At 39.1% G+C, this 14,052-nt stretch overlaps 1 protein-coding gene across 1 annotated transcript; it reads right to left on the bottom strand.

Moving 5' to 3' along the window:
- Positions 1-578: 578 nt before the first annotated feature.
- On the bottom strand, positions 579-11,999 carry mapkapk2b (MAPK activated protein kinase 2b). The gene is made up of 10 exons (XM_010742099.3): positions 11,410-11,999; positions 7,550-7,689; positions 6,491-6,555; positions 5,779-5,858; positions 3,849-3,975; positions 3,254-3,329; positions 2,997-3,121; positions 2,453-2,538; positions 2,260-2,340; positions 579-2,017 (listed from the first exon to the last, which is right to left on the bottom strand). The coding sequence occupies exons 1-10, from the start codon at positions 11,641-11,643 to the stop codon at positions 1,871-1,873; spliced, it is 1,161 nt and encodes a 386-aa protein (XP_010740401.1). The 5' UTR covers positions 11,644-11,999; the 3' UTR covers positions 579-1,870.
- Positions 12,000-14,052: the final 2,053 nt, after the last annotated feature.

The raw sequence follows: 14,052 nt of genomic DNA, 5'->3' as shown, positions 1-14,052 counted from the left end.
GTCTGGATTAATTCTGCTGATATCAGCGGTACCAGATTTTAAAGTTGATTTCACTAGACACTACAGAAGAAATATGCTAATTTAAAACACATCTGTGTATCTTCTGCTTGAAAATTCTTTGGAAATGAGTAGATCAGAGAGTGGTGATTTTAACATGCAATACTGGCGCTTAAAGGTCCAGTGAGTAGCACTGTCAAGCTGCAGACAGCAACAAACTGAATACCCTCCTGCCTCACCCTCACCTTCCAAGCATGTAGGAGAAACTACGGTGGATTTTCTGCATTACAAAGTTGCACATTGCCCTGTAATTCTCAAGTATCACTTTGAGGACTGTTGGAAAGACCCAACATCGATTAAGGACTGAAAAATCTTTTTTAATTTTGTAACTTAAAATATACACACATGGTTGCAAAAATGTATAATGTTACGGACATTAAAAGGGATTGGCACACTAATTAAAAGTAAATGTGATCTGTGATACATGCCACCAAAACATGTTTTATTTGTAAGAAACAGTTGAGCTGCCGGACATTTGATTCATGCTCATGGTGAACAGAATCGAACAAAATGGCAAACCACAGAGAAGAACCCAAGAGATTTAATTCAGAGTAAAAGACAGACAGGATAATAGAGGTGTAATAACATTTTCCACCGTACATCTCGACTAAAAGTTTACTGCATTCATATTTTTTCCCATGTTGTTCACACAAACTTCATGCACTACTTTATATTGCTTTGGACAAAATGGATGCTACAGAGTCAACACAGTTTCATCATCTGTTTCATAAGCATAGCAAGTGTATCTAGATTTTTTAGATACCGCACTACCACAGTCTTGCAAGAAAACATCTAGTTTGTGGTAAAAGTAAATATTTCTGGCATCACGTCAGCATACATAACAAAAAATTTGGTTTCTGGTACTGGTCATTCAATAAACAAATATGAACAATGCTGGCAAACTTTCTCAACAACACCCTCAAGGCAAAAAAGTCTGTCTAAATAGTTTTCAAAAAATAAAAACTAAAGAGACTACTGCTGTAGCCAACACTAACAAAGCTCACTCGAATGACTCACTGAGTATGTACAGAATAATAAAAACTGTCCCGTTATACAACACATACAGTAGATTTATAAATAAGCTTAGTGCACATTCACTTTGCAATGCCAAAAAATAGTTCAAAAGTCCTTAAAGGAGCTAGAAGTAAGAATTCTACTAAAATTATCGACAGAATGTGAAGAAATAACAGTTTTGACGTCAAAGACATCGATGTAGATATCTATTCAAGTTAGCATGCTAACCAGCTAGGCCCGGGCCATTCTCTCTTGTATCACCACTTTCACAGTTACTGTAACATCCAGTCTGCCCTCAGACTAACAAGAGAGAATGAAGAGTAGCGCTGCCCTGAGGACAAGAACCCACGTTTAGCAGAAGTGTTAGAAATTGAAGCGAAACAAGAGTTAACTCTGACATTGTTTTCCACCGCTAGAGGCAGCCGTTGACGAGTAACGGGATGAAGTTTGGTGCTGAACTCACAGCGTTTCTTCTAGATTGCTGACGTTGATGCTAACATTGGCTTAGCAAGAGCTTATGAATATAGCCAATTGTATGACGTTACTGACAGTGTTAATATGCTTTCTACATTAGCTGGAAAAGACCTATGGGAGAGCCTGTGTGCATTTCCTTGTTGCTTACAGGTGCACTTGACTTGTAATATGCTGCCCCTTAATTAATTGTGGCCAATTCTTACATATAGCTCAGTTAAAGCACATTTCCCAAAATGCCTCGGTGCATTTCATGTTTTAAAATAAAATAATTTGAGGTAAACAGATACATACCACTAAGAATACCTCTTTAAAAGCGTTCACGTCACTAGCACGGAGGTTGTGTGGCTGATGATATTTTTTTGGTTTTCTTTCTTCTCTTCAAGAGTAGAGGATTAGTTGAGTCTTCAATAGTTTTGATTTTAATTTGATCATAGTCCACTCTCATCGTTTGCAGGGCATTTGTCATTTCCTCCTAATAATTACAAATATAACTTTGGTCAGACAGAACCAAGCTAAAAATACAATATATAAGAATATGTATATTCAGTTTTAGGTTAAAATTATAAAGATTTCATTGTTCAATGACAGAGTCAGGTATGCATAATGTAGAAAATATTAACTTAAAGCATTAAAACATTTACTATAACTTTTTTTTTTTTTTTTTTTTTGTCTAAATAAGTTGCTACTTATTGACACAACAGCACCGACACTTACTTTAACCTTCTCCCAGACATCTTGCTCCTCGTGCAGCACGCGGCTGGTGTGAAGAGGCGTTTGTGGGACCTCGACTGACTGCTGCAGTGGCAAGAGAACATAAAAGTGTGGAAGTGTTATTCATTTCGCACAAACACATCTTTCAAAACCAGCCGTTGTTGAAACTGATTCAAGACTACAGGCAGCTGCTTACATTAATCCAGGGGTGATTTATGAACTCGGTGATGCTCATTCTCTGGGTGGGCTCAGTTTTTAATAAGTGGCAGATCAGCTGTTTGGCTGAAACATGAAATCATCATTATCATCATCATCATCATCATCATCATCTGATTTTCATATGTGTCCTACACTAACAAGACATATCTTTGATAGTTGATTGCAATTGCTTCAATTATGTAGGACAGTTTTTGCTTCCAAATATCATAAATCTCAATTCCTGTGTCAACATTTACCTTGCATAATAATGCATAAATAAGAGTGGCACTTAGGACTGTTATTGTTTTGCTGTGGTGCTTTTGAATTGAAGCCACAGAATAAAACAATTACTGCAGTTACTGAAAAGAAGGGATGTTTTCTGTTCATAGTATTTATGGATTACTAGTAATTGACAAGAAATGTGTGTGGTGTGTCTTCCCAGGAGAAACATATTAGACTTATTTAAAATGGATGCACATGCATAAAATGTAAAACATAAAGAGAGAGAGAGCAATTACATGACATTTTCTGACACATCTCACCTTCCTCAGACACGTCGGACCACTCCGGGTTGGGGAACTCATATTGTCCGTTGAGGATCCTTCTTTTCATTCCCGGGGAAATTGCCAAACCATGATGTGAGAAAAAGGGAGGATATCCACAAAGTCTGTGTGTCAGACAGAACAGAATGATTGATGACAAGAGGTATCATGTAATTAGAAGCAACAATAATTTGGACAGGCAAACCATGCATTATTGCAAGATGAAAACAGTAAAATTATCTCCCTGATTGACTTACAGGATATACATAATGACACCCAGAGACCACATGTCACAGGACCTGTCATACTTCTCTGGACCAAGAACTTCTGGAGCTGCCGCAGTGTCAAGAGAAATGATTTAAATTGGATTGGAGAAAACGCTGCTGTTTCACATTTCATGCCTTTTAAAAATCTACATAAAAGTCAGATGACTGCGAAAAAAGACAAAAAACAGGTCATTAAAGCAGTGTATATAGTGTTTTCCAGCTGTTCACAGGATGAAACCTCATAACCCACATCAATATACAGTAGTTACTTTCCATAGGAGGCAGACTGCCTGGGGATTTTATGTAATCCCCTCAGGGAAAAGCAAGTTAAGTTTCATAAAGCACTTTGTGAAAATGTGATTATTCAAACATTCAACACTCAACAAGTAATAAACTGAAAAATGATATGCATAGCTGGAAATACCCTGCTTATATAAGGCTCTCACTGACATCAGAGGGTCTAATAATTTTACGGTAACACACAAATGAATATGGCAACCATTAAAGCCAACCATGTCATGTCATGTCTGCATGAACAAACCCTCTATCTTCAACCTGATATAATGAACATGCTCTGAGGTCTTACCAACATAGTATGGGGTGAAACACGGTGTTGCTAAAGAGTTTAATGTGGTGATTTCTTTGGCAAACCCAAAATCCGTCAGCTTGAGGAGAGCATCTGGCCTTTTAGAGGTGTACAGCAGGTTTTCTGGCTGAAAGAGATCAGTAATCAAGAGACTTTAGATAAGAACTATAAAAATATATATATAAAAGAAATAGTAAATGTTTATAAATGTCTGACCATTTACAAGTTCATTCATTGGCTCAACGCCAGTATGGCATTTTAATAATCATTAATATCTCATCCGGTGACTCCACTCGTCTATCAATGTAATCCATTTACACTACAATTAAAGTGTTCCACCTCAGCAGCCATTCATTGTTTGCTTACTCTATTATGACAAAAAGTCAAATTAAGTTTGCATACCCTGGCTCAATTAAAATAATAAGGCATCACAGAATAGGATAATCATTAAGCAAAACACAGCAAAAATACTGAATAGTACAAAAGACAAAAGATTAGATACTCTTAGTTCTTAATACTGTGTGTTGCCCTGTTTAGCATCAATGACGGCTTGCAGTTTTTTGTGATTGCTGTGGATGAGGCATGTTAAGTTTCTCAGGTGATAAAGCTGCCCATTCATCTTGGCAAAAGGCCTCCAGGTCCAATAAATTCTTAGGTTGTCTCACATCAATTGCATGTTCTCCCCAAAGTGGCTCAATGCGATTAAAGTCAGGAGAGTGTGAAGGCCACTCGAGAACCTTCACTTTTTCCACTGTAGCCACTAACGAGTTGGCTTGGCCTTGTGTTTTAGATCACTGCCATGTTGGAGAGCTTTCGGGCTGATATTCAAAATGTCCTCCAATATTTGCACATAATATTTTATGCTTTTTAAATTTTTTATCAATTTTAATTTTTTGGTTTACTTTTTGTCATAAGTCTTGGTAAGGTCTTCTCTCCACATTTAACTCATAACCCCAATTTCTTTGCTCCAGACGTTTTGAGGCTTTTGAAGGTGCTGTTCAGCATATTGGAAACGGCCTGTTTTGTGGTGTTGCGATGGGAACAGCTTTTCTTTTTGGCAACTTGAACATGCAGCCCTTTTTTGTTAAATGGCCCTTTTTATTGTTCACCTTGGTCACACTACTATTTACAGAGAAGCCTGGATTTTAACTGAAGCTGCTTCACATCCCCACAGATTTTTCTGGCAGTTGTGGTTTAAATCCTTGTTGTACCCGAGTGTGTCTTGGTATCAACAGAACTCCCACTGATTGGCATTGTCAAATCTTTTTATATCCTTTTCATGATTTATAAAGTTCATCTACCTTTTCTTGCAGGTTTTGACAGTTCTATTGTTTTCTCTGCGGCTTTAGTATCCAGAGAGGTCAGTGCAGCCTTGAAATGTGCAGGGGTCCCTCAAGAGCCAAGAAACTTTGACTATTTAGACACTACTTAAAATCCAACAAGACACAGATGTGGAAACTTGTCTTTTTGAGCCATTTAAACCTGTGTGTCAACTTGTGTGCATATTATCAGGCCAAGTGTTCAAGGGTATCTAAACTTTTGATTGGGTGATTTCAGTAATAATTATGATTTAAAAGGGCACACACAGTTATGGGATAACAGATGGCTTCATCTGATTACTATCCTTCATAAAAAATTGAAATGAAAATTGCCATATTTTCCAAAAAAGGTCCAGTGTTTTACAAATTCTGCCAGAAGCATGTTGATTTATGAGCACGAGTGTATCTTCAGTTTCACGATTGTGCTAACTTGGCAATAAATATGGGGTCTTTTGACAAGCACAGGATGCATAAAAGCATCTTTTTTATTATGACTCATTGCTCTTTGTCAAAAATATGAACTCACGTTGCCTTCCATAAAAACAGTTAACTGTTGCAGGTTTTGCTTTCCGTTCTAAATTTTGTCTGAAGTATACACAGTGAGGCATTACCTTGATGTCTCTGTGAGCAATGTTGATGGTATGCAAGAAATGTGTTGCTTCTCCAATACTTTTCATGATGTCAGAGGCCTCTGGGTAAAAAAAGAAGTGAAGAGAAATGAAATGGACATAAAAGAGTTTAAACAGAAAGATACAGAGTAAAATATAACAGCACATTTTGAGATTGTTAAAGTTACAATCCTTTAGATTTTGTATGATTATTCATATATTTTGCCAGGTTTTTTCTGGAATAGCCATTAAATCTACTTGTATTCTTTAGGAGGTGCCGAATTTCCTGACGATCCATTAATCGATTAACTATTTGAGGTCTGGTAAATTTATGTCACTCAGAACTGTTCACTCTTCTACAGTTGTATCTGATCTCTGTTAGGTTTCTTCTAATGCAAATGAAACAATTCCTGCTGCTGCTGCTGCTTCTTCATAATCAGTATTAAATTGGTGAGACAATTTTATTATGAAGCAGTCACAGGAAAAATGTTTCTGTAAGTACAGTAAGCATTGACCATGATCGTTAAAAAAAAACAAAACAAAGAAATGCAACTACAAAATGCCATTTTCGTCCACAGACCAGTTTTAAATATTGCAGACAATGTAGGTTTGTTAATCTGTTTTTCAAAACTGTAGTATTTAAACCAAATTTGCTAGTAAGCATAGGTGAGCAGAAGCAAGACTTAAGGACTATAAGAAATAATAATCCTTTTACCTCTTTCTGTAAAAGCATGATTCCCTCTGTCTTGGATATGACTGAATAATTCACCTCCATCCATGCTGAAAGCAAAAACAGCAAAATTACAAGAGTACAGTATACTGAGTGTGTAAAGGCATCAGGACATGGCCATTCTTTTACTGCAGCAGAAGCTTAAGGCTGCTCAAGTGCTACATATTTCTAAGGTTCATATATTTCTTATTAGAGGTATAATTAGACTTCAAACACTGTATAATTATACTATGACTTTAACTTTGAGTGTTACTACGTGATTTACTAAGGATTCTGCAAATTTTCTGCCATTTTAATATCTTTTTCCACTTGGTATGGCTCTGTTCCATTTTGCATAGCACTTATCCTCATCGGGGTTGTGGTGTGCTGGAGACGATCCCAGCTAATGCTGGGAGAGAGGTCACCAGTTCATTATAGAGCTGACAAACCCAAAGCACACGTTCACACCTAGAGTCACCAATTGATCTGCATGTCTTTGAACTGCGGGAGAGAACCTATGCAGACATGGAGAACACGTAAACTCCACATAGCAAGGTTCCAGTACCAGCCAAAATCTCACAGAAAGACACAGTGCTGACCACTGCACCAATGTGACCATAATATTCCTTAAATGCCAACAAACAGCAACCATTAAACATTATATACCATCATTAGTCATGTCTATAACATATTCAGATTTGAGACATTTTTTGTTTCTTTTGTAATGTATGACGTGGTTGTAGTCATCAGGTAGGCGCCCATCTTATTATGCGCTAGACAAAGCAGCCTTTGCCTGCTTTTCATTGCTTTCTGCCCTGAAGTGTTCTGGAAACTACTCACCTCAGTTGGTGTGCATTAAAGAAAGCTGGCTCCATCAGTATGCAGAGGAACTAATGCAAGCCACAACTTCCATGAGCCATTCAAATATATCCAGGCTCCAGGGCAGGAAATCCACTATTGTCAACATATGTGATCACTTTTAAAGATCACAGTTACAGCATTAGCTTTAATTGTGTGTGTTGTGTGGCTGTGTGTGTGCATCTGGATGCCTGCTGAAGAACACACCACTCCATCACGATGAGAAGACACTTCCTGCCCTGGTATAGATTTTCATAAACATCTATGATGGGTACAATGTGGGAACAAGGTGACACCCTCCAATGAAGCTCCACCTCCCGTCTGGCTTCTGGACAATCCTGCAGCATCTGAAACACGAACAGCAGAAGAATGAACAAATCAGAGAGCAGGACGAGATCTTAGTTTCAAATGCAGTCATCTAAACCTGATCTAGGTTTGATAGGTTCTTGTTTGAGCTACTGGGCTTAGGACAACCAGTAAAGGTGTATTTTACAGAATTAATGCTTTGCCTTACTTGCAAATAGAGCTGCTTATTTTATCAACTGATCAGTTAAATGATAGAGAATTAAGCTGAAGCTATTCGGATTGTAATCTTTGCCAAACGCAGGCTCTAGTTTCTCAAATGTGAGGATTTTATCCTTTTCTCTGGGTGTTTGGCTGCTTGTTGAATATAATAAGACATCATCTTGATCTTTCCAAAATTCTAACAGTTATATAACAATTTTCTGATATTTTATAGACTAAATTAGGAAAGTAATGTTTATTAACTTGCTTCCCTATTCATAAACCAACTGTGTCCCAATAATTACCACCTCACTGGATTATGTGGTTTATTAGTTTGCCTGTTTTTGTGCATAGATTCTGTGACATTGTTATTAATGCTACATGGTGGAGCTAAACAAATGTCTTATACATTCAATGTCCTATTTTTGTTAAAGCTTAGACTCATTCATTTAATACACACATGTACAATGTATACTGACATTTTTTGTATGTAGAACAATCTGAATTGTTAATACCGTGTTGATACTCCTAGGAAAAACAAATTACATACATTTGTAGCAACCACAACGTTGTCAGTTTTACATTCTTCTCCATGTGTCTTCAAACTCCAGATTATATATAATAACAGTGTGTTATTAAGTGTTCCCTGTTCCCCCACCACAAGGCCTCAGAAATGTCAGTGCAGTGGCTTATTTTCAATCTGACGAGGAAGGAAAATGATGGTTTACTAAATGTTCAAAGAATCAAACTAGGAAGGCATATACTATAACATATATACATATACATATATACAGTAGTCGAGTTGTAAAATGAAACCAGGGGGGATGGTGAAATTTTTCATTTATGTAACTTATTTTCCAGCAGGGGGATCTGGGGGTCCTCCCCCAGGAAATTTTGTATTTCTTAGATGCAATTTCCTGCATTCTAGTCAATTTTAGGGTGACTTGCTAGACATGGCAAATCCTAAATCCCATCTGATTCATAGCTTGCATTCTCAGTTGCATGGCCTGCACAAGACAATACTATTTAACGGAAAGAAACAATAACCACTTAACTATGGACATCATGTCATTCACATCTTTTTTAAACATATTTGTAAAAACATTTTAAATATCTTTATTTGTGAATGTGCTCAAATATTTTTTTAAACACAACTTTGTGTATGTTTTTAACATCTTTGTGTGTTTTTAAACATATTTAAATACATTTAAACACATTTTTGTTAAAAAAAAACATCTTCACTTAAAAAACACAATTTAAGGAGGAAGAAAGAAGACTTCGAGTTTTAAGACGACGCGATGTTTGAAACAAGCGGTATTAAAGAATATGAAGCAGCAGGTAGCAGCTAGCGGTGCTGCTGAGGCTAAAACAACACAGAGTGTGGATGATTGACACCTGTCACCTGTCGACCAATCAGAGTCAGGAGAATCTATTAGTACCGCCCACATTCACCTTTGACCCACCAATGACGATCCAGAATGAAGTAAACCCAAAGGTAGTATATCGCACCAAGAGGTCTCACTTCACTGTCAAAGCCTCTTTGTCTTTATGTAACAACCAGGAGCTTCGTGACTGATTCAAACTAAAGCAGAGACATAGCAGGAGACATTAGCAGCGTTTCTTCGCGCTGGACATACTGTGTCGTTTTGTGGATTTTTGTTGCTACTCTTTGGGGGCTAGCTCGCCGAGTTTTCATCGCACAGTGATGAGACACATATCTTTGTAAGATATATTTTTTTTTTTTCCCCCGCCGCGCCTCCCCTGAAGTCCTCTGGCGCCCCCCAAGGGAGGCGCGCCTCACACTTTGAAAACCGCTGACATAAGAAGGGATGACCATTTTAGAAGAGGGATGATTTTGACCATTTTTCTTCACAGGGGGGATGGCATCCCCCCCCCATCCCCCCTCAACTCGAGTACTGCATATATATCCTGTGAGCATTGGCACTGCTCTGCATCTGTCCAGTCAAGTCTTACACAGAATGTTTCATAAAAACTACACTGTACCAAACTAACACACTAATTTAAGTGTTTTTCTCTTTTGAGACCATGAACCTTAAGACTGTTGGTAGAAAAATGAACTGAAGTGTACACAAACATGTGGCTCTGCAAAATAGCCTGAAGCAGACAGATCTAAGTAATCACATACTTTTAAAACAAGATCAGTGGAGAACCAGGCTTTTCCACTTTGTTTACCCATCTCAAAACACCTTCACTGCCTAATAAAAGCTGAGTGTGTGCTAGCCACATGACAACTTGTCCTGCTGCACCACACGTCATAATCTCTCAGTCATCTCAGGCCTCTCGCATGAGGCTACTTTTAGACACAGGCATGTCCCCCTCTCTCTTTCTGGTTGGCAACATTTGGATAGGAAAAGTCAACACTCCTCTTTCAAAACACATCTCAACATGGTAAGCCAGTGGCCAGAGGCCAGAGCTACTGGCCAATGTATAATTTACAAACTCGGGGACAGAAAATTAGACCCTAACAAAGCTGGCTGTTGTGTACGAAATTACAGGTTCCCATGAGAAAAACATCTATAACTCACATCTGATACCATCAGTGACCCATTTCTTGAACTCTGGCAGTGCTCAAATCTTACTCTAAACACTGCCTGTCACTCCAGATGCACCCATCAGACCAGGTATGCTATAGTTGGATATGCATCACACATGCTTTAGGAGTGACTAATTGATCCCAGAGGAATGCGGTGCAGTAATATAATCATTTGTCTTCCCCTGCTGGCTCAAACCGATCCCTAAAAGCATACATGTACTGTTGTGAGAAGGGGAAGCAGTGTATGGGCAGCAGATTTTCTTAAAACAATGATAAGAGAGAAGCATCTGTTAACTTTCAACTGAGCTCAGCTTGATGCATTTTTTTTGTTTGTTTATTTTCTTTGACTAATTCTCAGAATGTAACAAGACAAACAACCTCGCTGCACGCGGGCCAAGATTTTTATCCAGTCTACGCCACATAAATCACCAAAATGTCTTCTGTTATTAGAGAAAATCGAGATGAAAGCAAAATAGAGGAAGAGCCGCAGGAACTCATGAAAGAGTTGGATACGTGCATCAAACACACAATGCTGTTTTGTTAATCCAAACAACACATGCAGATTATATTCAGGCTAAAGTCTTGTGTAATCAACTACAAAGACACTCTTAATTACAGTAATTTAATCCACCGGTTGGGTGCTTCCTTTAAGCAATATATCAAGGTAAGAAAACAATGCAGACAACAGACTTTGTGAATGCATGGGGTACATCTGGTGTTGCTGTGTGCATAATGTGCTGGACTGTGCAAAGGTTGCAGAGGTGATATGACCGGTTCAAGTGCCTGACACAAACAAAAACATCCAACATGTCCAAAAACAGTATCAAATATCTGTCACTGCAAGGTTGAACCAACATGCTTACAGTTTATCTATAACAAAATCATATAAAATTGGTGCAATTTGTGCACACAAAGTCTCATTTCTCTCAGTATAGTTGTCATTTTTTTTCTTCCATACGTTTATCAACCATGACAAAATAATCTGCAAATAAGATGACAGCATGTTTACCTTTAGTGCAAACTTTTCTCCACTCTCTTTGTGGAATATTTCCAACACTCTGCCATTAATGCCCATCCCGAGCACCTGATTTGTTACATTGTAATCGTCTGTTATTACATTCCTCTTGATTTGCAGAGGGTTGTGAAAGGGTTTCACAAAACATTGTGGGAGCAGAGAAGGAGCAGAGTTCAGATTGGGTTGCTGTTGTTGGATCGGGAAAGCCGGCTGGTGCTGAGTCGACATGTTAAAACTATCGTCAACAACACATGTGTGATGGTAAAACTGTCCAAACAGGTGCGTGTCTCGTCTCTTCTCTCTGGAAACTTTTTGTTTACTATCTGAGCTAACACCTAGATCATTTTGTCCTTGTGTGTGATATCAGCCCCACCGCAAGCCAGGATCCACAAGCAGCAGCAGCAGCAGCACCAGCTGCACCGGTGTCCAGTAAGTCCACTGCCGGACACTTTAACAATTTAGCCCCGTGTGATATCACTTAACACAAACAATTACATAACAAACGAATAAACGAGACAGATGAGCAAACATCCGGACTTGAAATTGTCTCTTTCAATCTCTCTCCAACGGTCCGACAGGGGGGCATGCCTGCAGAAAGGAGGGCAAGGGGCACCACCACCACCACCTGTCACTCAAGTGGGGCCAACCCAAGAATCCTAAATTATGATTGGCTGATGGCCACGGAGGAGGCGGGGCTATCAGACCAACAATAATTTAATGCTGAGCAGAGAAAAAAGCCAAAAGAAACATTAATATTTGAAGTGAGAGTAAATGGACTGTACTTATATAGTGCCTTTCTAGTCTTCCGACCACTCAAAGCGCTCTACACTACATATCTCATTCACACACAGATGGCATTGGCTACCATGCAAGGTCATCAGTTTGCAGATCTAAGCATTCATACACATTCACACACCGATGGCACAGCCTTCGGGAGCAGTGTCTTGCCCAAGGACACTTCGACATGCAGACCGCAGGAGCTGGGGATCGAACTGCCGATCATCTGATTAGTGGACGACCCATTCTGCCTGTGAGCCACAGCCACAGAACTCATGTGACGCTGGTTACTCTTAGCATTAACTATAAACTTGACTCGACTGGGCTGTTTCCTGTTTCTTCTGTGTAATGAACTGAGTACAATGCCTGGATGTCTGGTGAATAAATGTCTGGATGGGAAATAACTTTCTACAACTTAATCAGGAAAAGACAGAAGTAATAATATTCTGGCTCAAAGACAAGAGAGAACACTTCTCCCAGTATTTTCAGTCCCTGGGCCATCAGGTCAAAAAGTGAGTGGGAGTGACCTCAACTTTGAGGCTCATATACAAAACATAACCAAAACATCATTCTATCACCTTACAAATATCACCAAAGTCAGACCATTCATCAACAAGGCTGACACAGAAAAACTAATTCACGCTTTTATCACTTTAAGACTCGATTACTGTAATGCTCTTCTGTCTGGTCTTCCTAAAAAAAAACACCAGGCCGTCTACAATTAATACAGAACTCTGCAGGCCGAGTACTGACAAAGACCAGACAGAGGGCACATATAACCCCTATTTTAAAAGCCCTGCACTGGTTACCCGTTAGTTTTAGAACTGATTTTAAAATTCTCTTACTGTTACGACCATATCTCAGGGTATGACAGAAGTAACATAAAAACCAGATTGTAAGGTTGATTAACAAAAGGTATTTTATTAAATGAAAATTCAGATCGTTTTAACAAAAGGAGGTGAGGCAAAAGGGAACTAAAAGAGAACTCTAAACAGAGCCTATGTTGTCTAAGTAGAGAACCAAAACGAGAAAGAAAAACCTCACTATCGAAATCTAATAACAAAACACACATCCAAAACAGTACTCTCAAGTGCAATCGGTCACTAAATATCTAAACTAATCCCTGCACAGTCCCAAACGAAAATCTCACCGATGTTAACAGTTTCAAAACACGATTGTTGTAAGGCAAAACGAGGCGAGCTCACATCCATAATACAAAGTCAAGCCGTCACGATGCTCTTGCGACTGCTGTTTAAATGCCCTTTTGGGCCCCGTGGATTGGTCGACCGGCAGAGGATGCGGAGGATCTTGCAGCCAATCCTAATCCCCTTCGGCTTAGAGAACGGCGCCGTCAGGACCCAACTTTTAACATTTTTGGGCGAAAAGATGGCGGCCGTAACACCCCTCCCCTTAAGACAAAAAAAAAAAAAAAAAATTGGTAAACACAAAATCACATTTTCCTTTTTTCACGATATTACCCGCCCGTGTTCAAAATCTCGATAACGTGTCTGCCAACACATTGTCCACCCCCTTTCTGTGTTGAATTTTGATGTTATGATCAGTGAACACTAGCACTGGCAGCGGGCTGGAACCGACGTGGACCTCAAAATACTGAAGAGCCATTAACAACGCTAAGGTTTCTTTCTCAATGGTTGAATAACCAAGCTGGTGCTTCAGGAACTTGCGGGAAAAATAGCACACCGGGTCATCCACCCCATCACTCCCTGACTGTAGCAGAACCGCCCCCACACCCACCCCGCTAGCATCTACTTCGAGCTTAAATGGTCAAGAGAAGTCGGGGGCGGCGAGCACCGGGGCATGACTCAGAAGAGCTTTTACACTTTCAAACGCATGCTGACA

Source organism: Larimichthys crocea, chromosome XV, assembly GCF_000972845.2.
Source record: "Larimichthys crocea isolate SSNF chromosome XV, L_crocea_2.0, whole genome shotgun sequence".
Classification (NCBI taxonomy): Eukaryota; Metazoa; Chordata; class Actinopteri; family Sciaenidae; genus Larimichthys; species Larimichthys crocea.
The sequence above is the reverse complement of the archived record's forward strand: the minus strand, read 5'-3'. Positions and strand labels throughout refer to the sequence as shown.

Excerpts from the sequence above, each read along its gene's own strand:
- mapkapk2b (XM_010742099.3), bottom strand. The coding sequence starts at position 11,643 with ATGTCGACTCAGCACCAGCCGGCTTTCCCGATCCAACAACAGCAACCC. Across the intron at positions 7,690-11,409 it reads GAGAAAAGTTTGCACTAAAG|ATGCTGCAGGATTGTCCAGA; the intron begins GTAAACATGCTG and ends TTCGTGTTTCAG. Across the intron at positions 6,556-7,549 it reads CTTCTCATCGTGATGGAGTG|CATGGATGGAGGTGAATTAT; the intron begins GTGTGTTCTTCA and ends TTTTGCTTTCAG.